Source organism: Lepidochelys kempii, chromosome 11 (genome assembly GCF_965140285.1).
Source record: "Lepidochelys kempii isolate rLepKem1 chromosome 11, rLepKem1.hap1, whole genome shotgun sequence".
Lineage (NCBI taxonomy): Eukaryota > Metazoa > Chordata > Testudines > Cheloniidae > Lepidochelys > Lepidochelys kempii.
Genome location: NC_136390.1, coordinates 2,833,332 through 2,846,919, shown reverse-complemented (window position 1 = coordinate 2,846,919; position 13,588 = coordinate 2,833,332). Strand labels below are relative to the sequence as shown.

Below are 13,588 nucleotides of genomic sequence, written 5' to 3'. Positions count from 1 at the left end.
GCGCGCGCAGCCGGCGGGCGCGGAGCGAGCCCGCGCGCGCTGAATTGTGGGGCAGGGAGCGCTCCCTGTCCGGGGACGCGGGGGGCAGCCGGCGCCTGCGCGCGTGCTCCGCGGCGTGGTGACGTGCCCGCGCCGGGCGGGCGGGCGTGCGTGTCGCGCCGCGCGCGGGGAGTCTCGCGCTGCTGCCCGCTTCCCGCCATCTGCCTCCCCCGCCCCCCGGTCTCCCTGAGGAGCGAGCGGGGCTTCGGGAGACGCCGAGCGGCAGGTAGCGGGGCAGGGGCAGGGGAAGCCGCGGGGGCGGCCGGGGAGGGGCCATAACCCCCCCCCCACACACACACACACACACACGCAGACAAGGGGAGCCCGGCTCCCCCCGGCGCTGCGGTCCCCCCCCCCCGGGGACCCCGGCCCGCCCGGCCGCCCACGGGCAGCCCCGGGGTCGCTCTCTAGCCCTGCGCGTTAGGCGCCCCCCCCCCCCACGCCACACAGGGAGCGCGGCCCTCCCCGACCCCCCCCCCTCCCCCCGGCCTGGTGCTCCCTCTTCGGGCTGCCCTCAGCCCCTCCCCTCCGCGCTGTGCCCCCCACCCCCCTAGGCGGCCCCTGAGCCCGGCCTGTGGCGTTTGGGACGCTCCGGGGGGGGCCCTGCCCTTGCCCAACAGCTAGTGTGAGCCCCCCCCGCCCCCCCCCACACACCCCGCGCTCCAGGCCTTGGTTTCCTCTGGATCCCCCAACCTAGGGGGGCGTGTGGGGAAGGGCTGGCAGGTCTAGCGACCCCCGCTGGCCTCAGCACCGCAGTCCTGGGGCTGGACAGAGGCCTGATGATGAAGAAGGTCAGGGCCTGTCTTCCTGGGGCCTATCGATATCGAATTGCTCTTTGGGAAAGAAAAACAAGGAGGAGTCCGGTGGCACCTTAAAGACTAACAAATTTATTTGGGCCTAAGCTTTTGTGGGTGTGAAACCCACTTCTTCATGCACCGGAGCAAGTGGATTTTTTTTACCCCCCCGAAAGCTAATGCCCGAATAAATTAGTCAGTCTTTAAGGTGCCACCAGACTCCTCGTTGTTTTTGTGGATACAGACTAACACGGCTCCCCCTCTGATATTTGGAAAAGAAAGTGTGCCTCTGATTCCCTAGTTCTTTCACCATCAAAAATGCGGTCGGGGGCAATGTCATGGTCAGAAAATGTTTCTCTGTTTGAATGTCTGAGGAGGTGTGAGTCTGTAGATTGCGGTCTTCCGTCCAATTGGCCTGTCTACATTGTTGGGAGAAAACTAAAGGGGAGTGGAGAGAATAAGCTGCAATAAAAAGTGGCAAAATACTTAAGTACTTAGCTTTAGCCATTGACAGCAGTCTGGTCTATAGATATGTTTACGCTAGACTTTTGCTTAATTTTTCCCTGCAGTGCAGCTCTACAGGTGCCATTAATGAAGGAAGCACTGGTTTTGACTAACGTGTATAACCTTGCTGAGAGCAGATCTAGCTGACACCTGTATCTTGTGTGTATTGGCGTCTCCCACCATTACTTTCACTAGCAGAGCAGAAATGGAGAGAGAGAAAGTCTACACTAGGGAATGGTGATGGAATGCAACTTCTTAGTCTTGTGTTTTTGGATAAACTGCATCGCCTTTCATGGAATTTGTGTCAGAGTTAGTGATGAAAGGGCAGGTTCAGTAAGGCACTCTGCTATACATATTGCTGCTGATTAACCTGCGGGAAACACCCTCATTGTCTTTAAAGAAACTCCCTTAAAACTGTGTTGTTCAAACTTGAACTGATTTGACCCTGCTATTTAGTTACTGTACCTTGTGTCTAGGTTGTAATTAAGAATAGTGTTTAGTCAAAAGTTAAATAGAAAAGGGTGGTTATGTGTGTGTTCCTATTATTAAAAACCAAGGAAAGACAGAAGCTTTGATCAGACAATGCCTATCAAAACATGAAGTATTTACAGAATAATTTGTCATGTTGTTTTAGTAATTTGTATTAGTATTGCTTAGAAGCCTCAGTCAAGTTGGAGTCTCATTGTACTAAGTGCTGTACCAATGTAAAAATACAATCTATACTCAAAAGTTTGCAATCTGGACCAATGACAAGATGCAACAGGTGGCTGAGACAGAGAAATGTGTGAGTTTGAGGTGACAGTGATTCAAGCATGTAAAATACAAAGAATAAATTTTGTTACTAAAAGCAGATTTCTCATTAGATGTTTCATTGTCTAATTTTGGAAAAAAGTGGTTTCCTAAAAAAAAAAAAAAAAAAAAGTGTTGTTTTTTCTCCCCTACCCATCATCATTCCCTGCTTGATCTTAGCTAAAGGTGGATTTGTTTTGGAAACTCTGTGGAAACCACATTATTAGATTTGCAAGATCTTTTGGTGTCTCACCCAACATTAAACATTTAGGGGTTAAAGCAGAGCTCTCCAAACTGTGGGACACACCCCATGGCTGACCAACCGGGAGGGAGATCCACCCACCTCTGCTCCTGGCCCAGTGCTCATCTGTGGCCTCAGCCCCCTTACCCTTGTCCACATTTCTCTTCCCCCCGCCTCACCCCCAGCCTGGTGGAGGGGGAGCATAGACGGGGTAAGGGGGTCATGACCCTTAAAAGTTCGGGGCCAGTGGGTTAAAGTAATGCTGTCCAAATTGTGGAAGATTTCTTTATCTATGTTTTGTTTAATGTATTCTATTTTTTCACTAAACTCCTGCAAAATACGCTATTCCTTATTTTTACACTTTACGCAGATATATTTGCCAGTTACCAATTTTAATTTTCTTATTTTTAACAGGTTTCAAGGTGAAGTAAATTTAGTTAATCTGTTATAAGTTATTTATTTGGGAAAAAAAAAAATGGCTCCACTGAAGGTGCATGGACCTGTCCGGATGCGTAGCATACAAACTGGGATTACAAAATGGAAAGAAGGAAGCTTTGAAATTGTGGAGAAGGACAACAAAGTGAGTCTAGTGGTTCACTACAATGTTGGAGGAATTCCAAAGACATTTCAGGTACTCCAAATATCAAGGTGTTTTGTATGAGCAATGCATGGATTGTTCGCTTTTGTGAACAGCTGTCATCTCCAAGACTACTAAGTATCACACAAACTTCCCCCTGTGACTCTTCCTTGGTTTTCATTTCCAGAATACTAATCCTTTTGTATAACCATACTTTAAATTATTCAGGTGTATTGTTGGGTGGAATGCCAAGGCCGGAGTGAGCAAACCGTTAACTGGGAAGAAATGAAAAAGCTTAAGACATGAAAGAAAATGACCAAACTATATAGTATCTTGCTTTTTAATTATCTTTTTGAAACTCTTTTTGCTTATTTGATAAACTTCCAGAGCACGTATGTGAAGACCTATTAGGTCACCTACACCTTGTCTGCACTAGCACTTTTTCCAGTTGAACTGCTGAAAATTCCCAGTGTAGACATACCCTTAGTCCAGGTGCAAGACTCTTCACTGTTGTACATGGACTACAGTGCTGTCCAGTCTAGATTTTAAATGTGCCAAGAAACCTGACTTCCACCACTTCCCTTGGGAGACTTGATAGATCTCGCTGTCAGGAAGTCTCATACGTTCAGCCTAAATTCTCCTTCTCTTATTTACATCCCATTCCTCCTAATTATTTTTTAAATTGCAGTGGGTGCCCCAAACACCATGTCCAGACACACATGAAGATACAGTGCTTGCCCTGAAGAGCTTACAATCTAAAAAAGACAAAGTATAAAAGCATAAAAGTTGGGTTGGAGCCAGTATGGCAAGTCCTATGTTTTCTATGTAAGAAAAAGATTAGCTTGTGTGATTCTTCGTCTAAGTGCTACTGTATATTTAATATCCCTAAGGACTGTCTGCCTTCTTACCTGAGGAGTCCTGGGGAGGGTTCCCTTCAGTGGATAGGATGGATTTAATGGTCCAGAAGGTACCTGCTGAATCTACATTAGGAACGGAAGAGCAAAGTTGTGTATTATTGGCAGGGAATTTGTTTGGATTGGTGAGATGAGTAAATCTAGTATCATGTGCTACCAAAGGTTTTAATGAGCATATTGGTAGAAAAATAGGGATCATGCCAACTGTAAGTTGATAAACAAAGTGTGTGAACTTAATTCTCAGCAATTTGGTGATATTCATGTATTGAAACAACAGTTCCTGTAATAGGAAACACTGGGAGAAATTTTAAAAGTCCCTTTTTCTGTCTTCAAGTTCAGATTAATCAGAAACCTCTTCATCTGCAGGTTTGGGAGACCCTATTGTCCTGTTATAGAGGCAAATTGAATTAAATCTTTCTCTCTCTGGAAGCTAGCAGCTCTTCATACTTGTAAAAAATGATTGTTAGTGGTTCCTAGAGGCCTCAGCCGGGTTGGGGCCCCATCATGCTAGATTCTATATACAGACATATATAGTCTCTTTGTCCAAGAGACTTTATAATCTAGTTTAAACAAGACACAACTGGTGGCTGGAGAGAATGGAGGATGATGAATACTGTTATGTCTTCAGAGCTTTTTAAGTTGCAACAGGAGGTTTGACCTTGGATGGTGACAAGATTGAGAGTCTTTTCTGGTGTGCTTGTTTTAGGAGAGAGTGGAAGATTTGAAGGCCCCACTTGAATTCTTGCTGTACTGAAAGTTTTCAGTTAATTAAAAAAGCAAGGGTTGGGCATAAAAGATGGTGGAAGGGTAGCTTCACCAAATGAAAAACTAATCACTGACTGAAGTGGATTATGTCCACACTAGAAATGTTACAGTGATGTGTAACTTGGTTCCTGAAGTTACCAAGAACTCTGTTTATTCATCTGTTTAAAAAAGTTTTCCTCAAGGTACGCGCAACCAAAAAAAGTATCATTGGTCAGGTGATTTCTCGTAGCCAACCTAGCAGAAAGTGAGAAGGAATATGTAGATTAATTAGGGAGGGCAACTTTTTTTTATGTTAACGTTGTATTTGTTGCACTAGTAAATTTTTTACTCTATTAAAAAAAAAAAAAAGAAACCAAGTTAAATGTGTACTGAATATTCAGCAGTCTTTTGATACTTACTGATTACCAAGCCAGTTTTTTTCCAACTTGTCAAGAATTTTTACCTTTTAGAAACTTTCATATAGTTTAGCCCTCAAAAGTCTTGAGTTATTGAACAACAGATAAAAATCTGAAAAAAAATGCTAAATTGATTAAAAGTTTCTTTAATTTTGATATCTCTGGCAGCTAAATGAAATTTTACTGACCTCTCATTCATTTAGGATTGAGAGAATCAAGAAATTTGAATCCAGTGAAGAAAGTTTCTGAATGTTGTAAACACTTGAAAATAGGGGCTTGTCAGTGATAGTGTTGCCTTTTCTGAGTGGCATTTTAAAAATTCATTAACCATATTAACTTAAGGTTTAGTGATGACTCAGTATGGAGGAGGGGGAAATACTTGTATTTAAGTACATTTTCTTTCTTTATAACTCTTGGCCAACATAACTGGTTTTGGAGTTTTTTTTTTCTTTTATTGTGGAAGTACTTAAATAATTTAATTTCTTACAGTGATCTACGTTATACCTTTACTTTCTTTCCAGCTAAGCCATAACATTAAAACTGTGGTCCTACGACCAAATGGTGGAAAATTGTGTTGCCTGATGCTAACCCTAAAGGATGCCAGCTTCCTGACGATTGATAAGGTACCATCTAAGGACGCAAATGAAATGAGGATGTATCTGGATGCAGTCCTCCATGACCGGGTTCATACTGGTAAGCGCAAAACAATGCAAATTGTGTTAATAGCAGGTTGGATAAAGATAAGATTTTGAATTAGTTTCAGTTCACCTTTGACCATTTTGTCCATCTTTGACCATCTTCCCTTTTTTTAAAGCTGTTTGTTCCTTTGCATTGCTTTTGTTTGAATACTTTTCTTTGGGCCATTGAACCCAATTTTATTTTAACGTTTATGTAACTTCCCTGCAATGTTGGCATGCATAGTATTTAATGTATAAGTGAGTTGGTATTTGAAAAATGGTTACCAATCATTTACCATGTTCAAAGACATGCACAGTTCCTTCTCCTTTCTTTGAACACTTGGGTTTGTTGCACATTAAGTACACAGACTGTAGGAGGAAAATGTGTAAACTTTTGCTTTTTAAACATATGCACTCCTGATGTTGTATTGTCTGCCAGATATAGATTCTGGTTTTTACACATACATCTGGTGAATGTTTTGAAAATCTAGCCTTAAATGATTTCTGACAAAGAAAGCAAGAATATATAAAACTACAAGTAAACTAAATGGCATGTGCATTTGTTGTCAGCTGTGAAACCGTCTCAGGGATCTGGCAGCTTTGGAGGTGTTCTGGGCAGCAGGACGACCCAGAAGGAAGCTAACAGGCAATTTCCATATATTGAAAACCAGGTTTGTTAAACAGTTTGTTTACACATCAGATCTTTGCTCTTCCCCCAGTTCCTTTTTATTACTTCCTCTCTTCCCCCCTCATTTTGTGTGTATGTTGCATATTGTAGTAGCACAATAGGTGATTCCAGTTTGTGTCCCAAGCCTTTTGAATCAGGACAGGCTTAGAGAGAGAGAGAGACACACCATTAGTTGACCACTTGGTAGGGTAGTGGGAAAAGTGTGTTCCAGTCTTCTGTATGATCCAGGAACATCATTGACTGGTTCTGGAAGGGTGCATTTACTCCTTGTTGGATAGGCAAGTCAGTCTGCTGGAAAAGTGTAGTAAAGGAGGAAAACATATACTTAAGGGTCTGCACCCAGCGTAGTTCTGAACGTTGCTTTAAGTTTTTTATGCTGAAACACTGCACAGAAGTTGGGTATGATAGATGAAATAAAAATGCAAAGCTCATGTATACGGTAATTGGCAGATTTGGCTGAAAGTGACATTTTGCATAGTAAACATCTGTTAAACAGTTTTTGGTATCAGATTAGTCTGATTTTAATCTTTCGTGAGATTCTCTTCAGCCTTTCAGGCAAAATCGTCAGACCTACTTTACTGAAACCCACCTTTCTTGAGGTCGCTTTTTGTTGACTCCTTTGCTTGTTGCTGTGACGGTTCTTGGGATACCCAGGACTGCAAGTCACCTTGCTCTACCCCCAGTCTTCACTGAAGGAGAGTCTTGTTGTAGCGGGGTGTCAGCTTCCTGACACCACCAGCCTTTCAGCCATTCAAGCACTCTTCTAGGCTATGCCAGCTCTAACTTTCAGTTTAACAGTAGCTGCAACCCATCCCTGAGTCCCTTTTACTCCTGACAGAATTCTGCCCCCTGTGGAGGTACAGAATTCATATGGCCCACATTTTCTTGTGCCCCCCTGCACAGAAAAACAAAAAATAAATCTGCCAGGGGACATGCGCCTCGTCCCTGGAAGTCCAGGCAGTGTATCTGTCAGGGGGTTGGACTAGATGACCTTCTGGGGTCCTTTCCAACCGTGATATTCTATGATCTGTTCCAGTGTGCCTAGAGCAGCCTCAGAGATGGGGGAGGGGGGCTGGGCATGTGTGCCTGCATGATTGAGCATTGTCTTGGGGGTGCAGGGCTGGGCTTACGTGCATGCCAACAAGCGAGAGAAAGAGAGACTCTGTTCCTCTTGCTTGCTACTGCAGCTCGCTGGCATGGAAGGGTACAGCTTTTTATTATGCATGAGGCAGGCTAGAGGCAGAAATGTAGCAGCCTGCCTGCTACTTAATTGATCTCATTCTCTCAGGCACAAATGTAGCAGCCTGACTGTGTAGTAATGTTGTTAAAGTTGCTGTTGATGGTTAATCGTTCTCATTCTCTAAGGCAGAAATGTAGCAGCCTGCCTGGTAGTAACATTGTTAATGTTCCTATTGTTAGTAAACAGTTCCCATTCTCTGTCAATTTCCCCAGGAATCTGTGAAAGTTTTAAGGCCGCTACATTACCAGAGTGGTGTAAAGGAGTCTTATTGTAAATGACAGTAAGGGAATCCTCAGCTAGGAAGATCTGTGTGCCTTCTCACTTTTTTTTTTATTTTTTTATTTTATTTTACTCTATCCATTTAAAAAAAAAAAGACTTTGAGGGCAAATAAAACATTTACCAAGCAGTCAATAAAATGTCAGGACAATCAGAACTAAACACTTCCCAAAGTACCCTGCTAGGCCCAGATGAAGTTACCAAAGGGCAAAGGGAAGAGGAGTACTTGTGGCACCTTAGAGACTAACCAATTTATCTGAGCATGAGCTTTCGTGAGCTACAGCTCACTTTATAGGATGCGTACTGTGGAAAGTGTAGAAGATCTTTTTATATACACACAAAGCATGAAAAAATACCTCCTCCCACCCCACTTTCCTGCTTACCATGCTTTGTGTGTATATAAAAAGATCTTCTACACTTTCCACAGTACGCATCCGATGAAGTGAGCTGTAGCTCACGAAAGCTTATGCTCAAATAAATTGGTTAGTCTCTAAGGTGCCACAAGTACTCCTCTTCTTTTTGCGAATACGGACTAACACGGCTGTTACTCTGAAACCTGTCAAAGGGCAAAGGGATATTCGTTCTTTTGCACAATGTGAACAGCCTTCATATCACGCATCAAAAACAGCTACACCAGCTTCTTGTGCTTGAGAATTCCCCACAAAACTTCATGCGCATGGGAACAAATTATTTTGCACATTGTGCAGTGTTGTTCTCAGTTATGACAGATGGTCTGTAATTATGGCTCATTTTGCATCAAAAAAAACCAAACTGAAGGAAGATGGGCTGAAGAGGAAGGCAGAAATAAACATCAGAAGACCATTACAAGTCCACTGAAAAACAAAACACCGTCAGAGAGAGAACGTGTGGAGGTGAGTGGAAATATAAGAAAATGTTATAATGCAGAAAAATAAGATAAGTAGCATAGAACAGTCATAGCGATGGGATCTTTCCACTTTCTTTGAAATCTTCAATAGACGGCTCTGTTTTTAAATGACTTTTTTGTAAATGATGATTGTCATCATTTACTATACTATAAATCTAAATTAAAATCTAGAAATTCAGAGCTAAATATATGAATAAATGTATTAATCTAAGATTAAAGCTGTTACATGGATGGTAAATCTTTGTGCTCACTCAAGACTTATCTAACTTCTTCTGCTTTCAGATTTGTACAGCATGCATGACGACACTAGCAGGTGCCAACATCCCCCTGTCAAAGACTGACCACCCGCTTGTGAGGGGAATTTCTTGACAGCAGGGTACAGAATGGTGGTTCAATTCCTTGTAGGACACAACTGACTGAGACGTACTTACCTGAAGTGTACCTCAAAGAAAAGGAAAACTTAAAGACAAGAAAATCACTGTTATCTTTGTTAACTATTGTGATGATGAGGCAAGATCAGTTCTGAAAGTACTGTTTGCACCATTACAGCCTTATTGCAGTGGGCATGTTAACTCTTTTATGGTGGATACGGTGTTTTAGATGCTGTTAATCACTCAGCTGTTTCACAGGCTGTACTCAAAGCAGTAAGTGAGTACCAGATTGATTATGCAAATGTTGTAGTAATTGATACTGACGATGCTAGTTACATGAAAATGTCATTTGATTTTGTGTTTTCTACACGGTTTCCAAATTCTGTGCATAATACCTGTTTGGCACATATTGTTAACTTAATTGGTGAATCATTTAGAAAGCCTTTTCAGCTGGTTGATACATTTTAAGGTGCTTCAAAAACATGTTCTATAACTCTAGTTGTAGGAAAGCGAGGTACCTCCGTTTCATGAACCAGAAACCACAAGAGGAGTCTCCAGATGCCAAAGCATCCATGCCTCCTAGCCCAGGTGGAACACGCTGGAACAGCTGGTTCCATGCTGTCAGGTATCACTCTAAGAACTTTCAGTTCTACAAAGAGTTCTTTAATGAAGAGTGCAATAGCAGCTCCCCAGTTTCTGTGCAAACTATTCTGAAAATGCTGAATGACCCAACTAAAGTACAGATCACTTTTCTAGCACGTAATTTTGTGAACAAATTCTCAGTTTAAATCTGGCATTTGAGAACATGAAGCCTTGCACAATTAAAGCATTTGACCTTCTGGAAGAACTACAGATATATACTACAGATATATTTCAGTTCACATCTAGAGCTCCCTTCAGAAAGCACCTCAGAGTTCTTCAAGTTTAAGGAGGCAGAAAACTTATCTCCTGTTAAAAGATTTGCTGGTCTAGATTTCTTTAAAGAGACATTCCATGAAGCATCTGAAAAGCTTGACAAATATTTGTCATTTGGACAACCAGGTCTAAATTCTCTGAAGGCTTGTAGGTTATTCGATCCTCATCATGTTTATATCCTGCCAGAGCGCTGTGAATACTTTCAAATAATACCTGTTTTTTCTGAGGTATCTGAACAGGAGCTAAAATTGTACAGGGAAAAGTTTGTGCCTGAAGCTATTCAATGTCAACCTATTTTTGTAGACCTCTAAGTGTTTTGGCTTTCAGTGACCGAGAATTCCAAATATCGCCAAACCGGCCTTGAGTTGCATAAATGCTGTCTGAAATTCTGCAGATGCAGAGAGAAATTTTTCACTGTACAATTTGATCCTTTCTAGCAGAAGGAAATCACTAAGTGAGAAAAACTTGAAGGCTCTTTGTTTTCTGTACTATAATTTAGATGACAATACTGGATTGCACTGAAATGCGGGACAATGATTAGGAATACTATGACTTTCATATGTGAAAGTCTGAGCAATTTAAAATGACATTCTCCTTTTTTTTCCCTTCTGTAATGTAATTTAAATGAAAATCCAGAATTACTACTGGAATGCAGGGTATTAGTTACCAAATGTTTGTAACTTAATTTTCATGTGTTTAGGAAATGACGAATAGTTGTTGTGACTTTTTTTCTGTATTGTAGTTTAAATATATTACCCAAACAATTGAAACTGGTGTGATTATATTGCATTATTTTGACAAATAAAATATGCGGAGTTTTGAATTTTTTTGGTGCCGAGTTTTGAATTTTTTGGTGCAGAATTGGCCCAGGAGTACACTTTGAATTGTTGCCCTGTGATATCCATCCCCTGACACTGGCTACTCACAGAAATTCCAGATCCTCTGCTCTGAAAGGTACAGTGTACCCCAGTTTACCAGTTTTACCTTAAACCCTTGGTCCTGTATACACACAGCACTTATGAGCATTTACAATAAAAATAAAGATTTAACTAGAAATAGAGAGTGGTGGAAACAAAAGGTGGTTATAATACAAAACAAAATCCACAAAATATGACCCCGGATCTGCACTTATTAATGGTTACCTTTCCTGTTTAATAAAGTAGATTCCCCCCAGAGTACAGCCTGTTGCAGAGCTGCCTAGTTTCTCAAGAGCCAGGATCCAAATGTTTCTGAAAGCACCCATGCTCCACAAGGGGGTTTTCTCAGTGAACGGATACAGCGTGCTTCTTTGTCTGTTATAGTGAAAACAGCATTTTGTTTCTGGTCAAAGACAGGGTGAACCCCTGTCTTGTGAAGTGCTACCTTTGAGTGTGTGTTTTTTGTTGTTGCCCCAGATGGTTTCTTCTTCTGAGATTTAGTATTGTGCAAGTCTAAACAATTGAGCCTTGCGTTGCATTACTAGTCAAACAGGGTGGAGTAACAACTCTCTCCTGCCCAAGTGGGCCATCACTGAGACATAGTGACTAATTTCTACTCCAAATCCATAAAGCATACTTTCAATGTAAATACATTATTCCTTAAATACTACCCATACATACGTCTCACAACGATGATGAATCTTGACATGTTATGAGCTTTCTGTACCTTATATGTAACTCTTTATGGATAAATATCCTGTAAGATGTGTTTGGTGTAGTGAGTTTATCAGGTCTGAGGTGAGAGTTGTTTGCAAAGAACATAGAACCCTTTGCCATGGTGCCTAGATCAGTCACTTTACTGTAAGTTTCACTCCATATTCAAAGGCTTTCAGTTACATAACAATTCTGTGAAAGTACCAAGTCAATCCTTTTATTGCAACCTGAAACGGAAGTTGTTTTAAGATTATTCCAAACAAATTTTCAGTGCTGCTTAGAGTCTTAAAATAAAAACTAATGCTGCATACAACCTGGTTAATCCCTCTAGTTCGGTCCTCAAGACTGAAACCTATCAGTATTACTTAGAATTAGCCATCTATGCCACCTCTTTCCATGGCATTACATTTGTTTTTGTTTGGTCAACAGCAACAGGACACTGTTCTTAAAAAATATCTGTCTTAATATTATTGCACTTTATTTTATAGCACCCAAAGGTGTAGTAGGTGCATCTCAGAAGACCTAAGACATGGTCTGTATCTGAAAGAATTAGTGTGCTGTAGAAACAACATCAGTGACGCTGACAGTGTGGGAGGGGAAGAAGGGTAAAGTTTGCATGGATACTTCGTGTATGCATGTCCATAATGTGGTGGTTTTTACAATGACTTTTCACATATGCAATCTTTACTCCATCTGTGCAACATTAAACTCTACTGTCCTTAAACTTTTGCATTTCCTTGTTTTCATATACTGCATTTGTGGGAGGTACATGTAAATGCCACTTTAGAATAACAATAGTCATTTTCAGTTTTGATTATTGTGGATTTCCCCTGCTGGATTTTGCAGGTTCCTTCCAAAAGAGTGACTGTGGAGGGAAAGGAAGAAAATCCATTTCGAAAGGTGCTGGGCAGCCCAAGTAGAACATCTGTTAAGACTTCCCCAGGAAGTGGAACACCTAGCAACAGGATTAACATTTCAGTGTCTCCCACTTCATCAACTCCTCACAGAACGGGCTTATTGGAAAACCGGTATGAAATAAAGTTCCTTCAATATGCTGTCATCAAAATTTAGCACTATACAAATGTGTAATCTTAATAACAATTTACTGCACGTACAAGTACGTATACGCCCTTTTGGTTCATTTTTATAATTTTTTGGTTTGCTTTGAAAAAAGTGTTAACAATCACATTTCCAGCTTACGGCTGGTCCATTGGCTCTGGGAACAACCTAAAAGAGCTGTGTGTACAGAATTCTTTGTTGTATTTTAGATTTTAAACTTGAAAATAGTGAAAGGTTAGCAGGAAATACAGAGAGCACATGAGGCATGCATGGTGGAGGAAGAGGTTTGACTTTGTCTGTCTGAATTAATGATTCCTTGAAATGATTTATTCTTGTGCTATGTTAGTGAAAAGAGGAAAAGAACACAGCCCTCTGGTTCAGAGATGAATGAAGATTATCCCAAAGAGAATGATTCTTCATCGTAAGTTGTTACTTATTTTTGTAGTTTCTGATGCAAATTCCTCCTGTGTGTGCCCACCTACTCTTTAAATATGAGTCTTGTTGAAAAGAATACCCAGATCTATCTTTGTCAAAATAACTCTGTAATATATGTTTGGAAAGGGTTAAGGCCTAGGGAGTGAGAGAGAGCACTATATAGGTATGTTAATTCTGTGTTAGTATGTTATCTGCAGACAATGTGTTTGCCTTGTAAGTTAGCACTAATCGAACACATCTTCTATAATGGTGTTGGATGCTAAATAAATATCTGGGATATTCGCCTTTTGGTGGTAATTTGCACTGGTTTTGACAGAAGTTGTCTTACTGGGTTTCAGCTTTGACTTGTAAGAGGTCACAGCACAAAGGGGGGTGGTATTTAATACAGCAG

The 13,588-nt window shown here is 41.3% G+C and overlaps 1 protein-coding gene across 4 annotated transcripts in view; it reads left to right on the top strand.

Annotated features, from left to right (window-relative positions):
- The first annotated feature begins 30 nt into the window (after positions 1-30).
- USP37 (ubiquitin specific peptidase 37) overlaps positions 31-13,588 on the top strand; it is a 52,805-nt gene continuing 39,247 nt past the window's right edge. For 3 of the 4 annotated variants that reach the window (XM_073304958.2, XM_073304959.2, XM_073304955.2), the window contains exons 1-6: positions 31-265; positions 2,782-2,998; positions 5,540-5,711; positions 6,266-6,366; positions 12,550-12,731; positions 13,109-13,183. In XM_073304958.2, the coding sequence (XP_073161059.1) occupies positions 2,843-2,998; positions 5,540-5,711; positions 6,266-6,366; positions 12,550-12,731; positions 13,109-13,183 (686 nt within the window). In that variant the 5' untranslated portion in view covers positions 31-265; positions 2,782-2,842. Of the gene's footprint in view, positions 266-1,021; positions 2,122-2,781; positions 2,999-5,539; positions 5,712-6,265; positions 6,367-12,549; positions 12,732-13,108; positions 13,184-13,588 lie in introns of those variants that run through there. The other variant, XM_073304956.2, reaches the window with a different exon arrangement.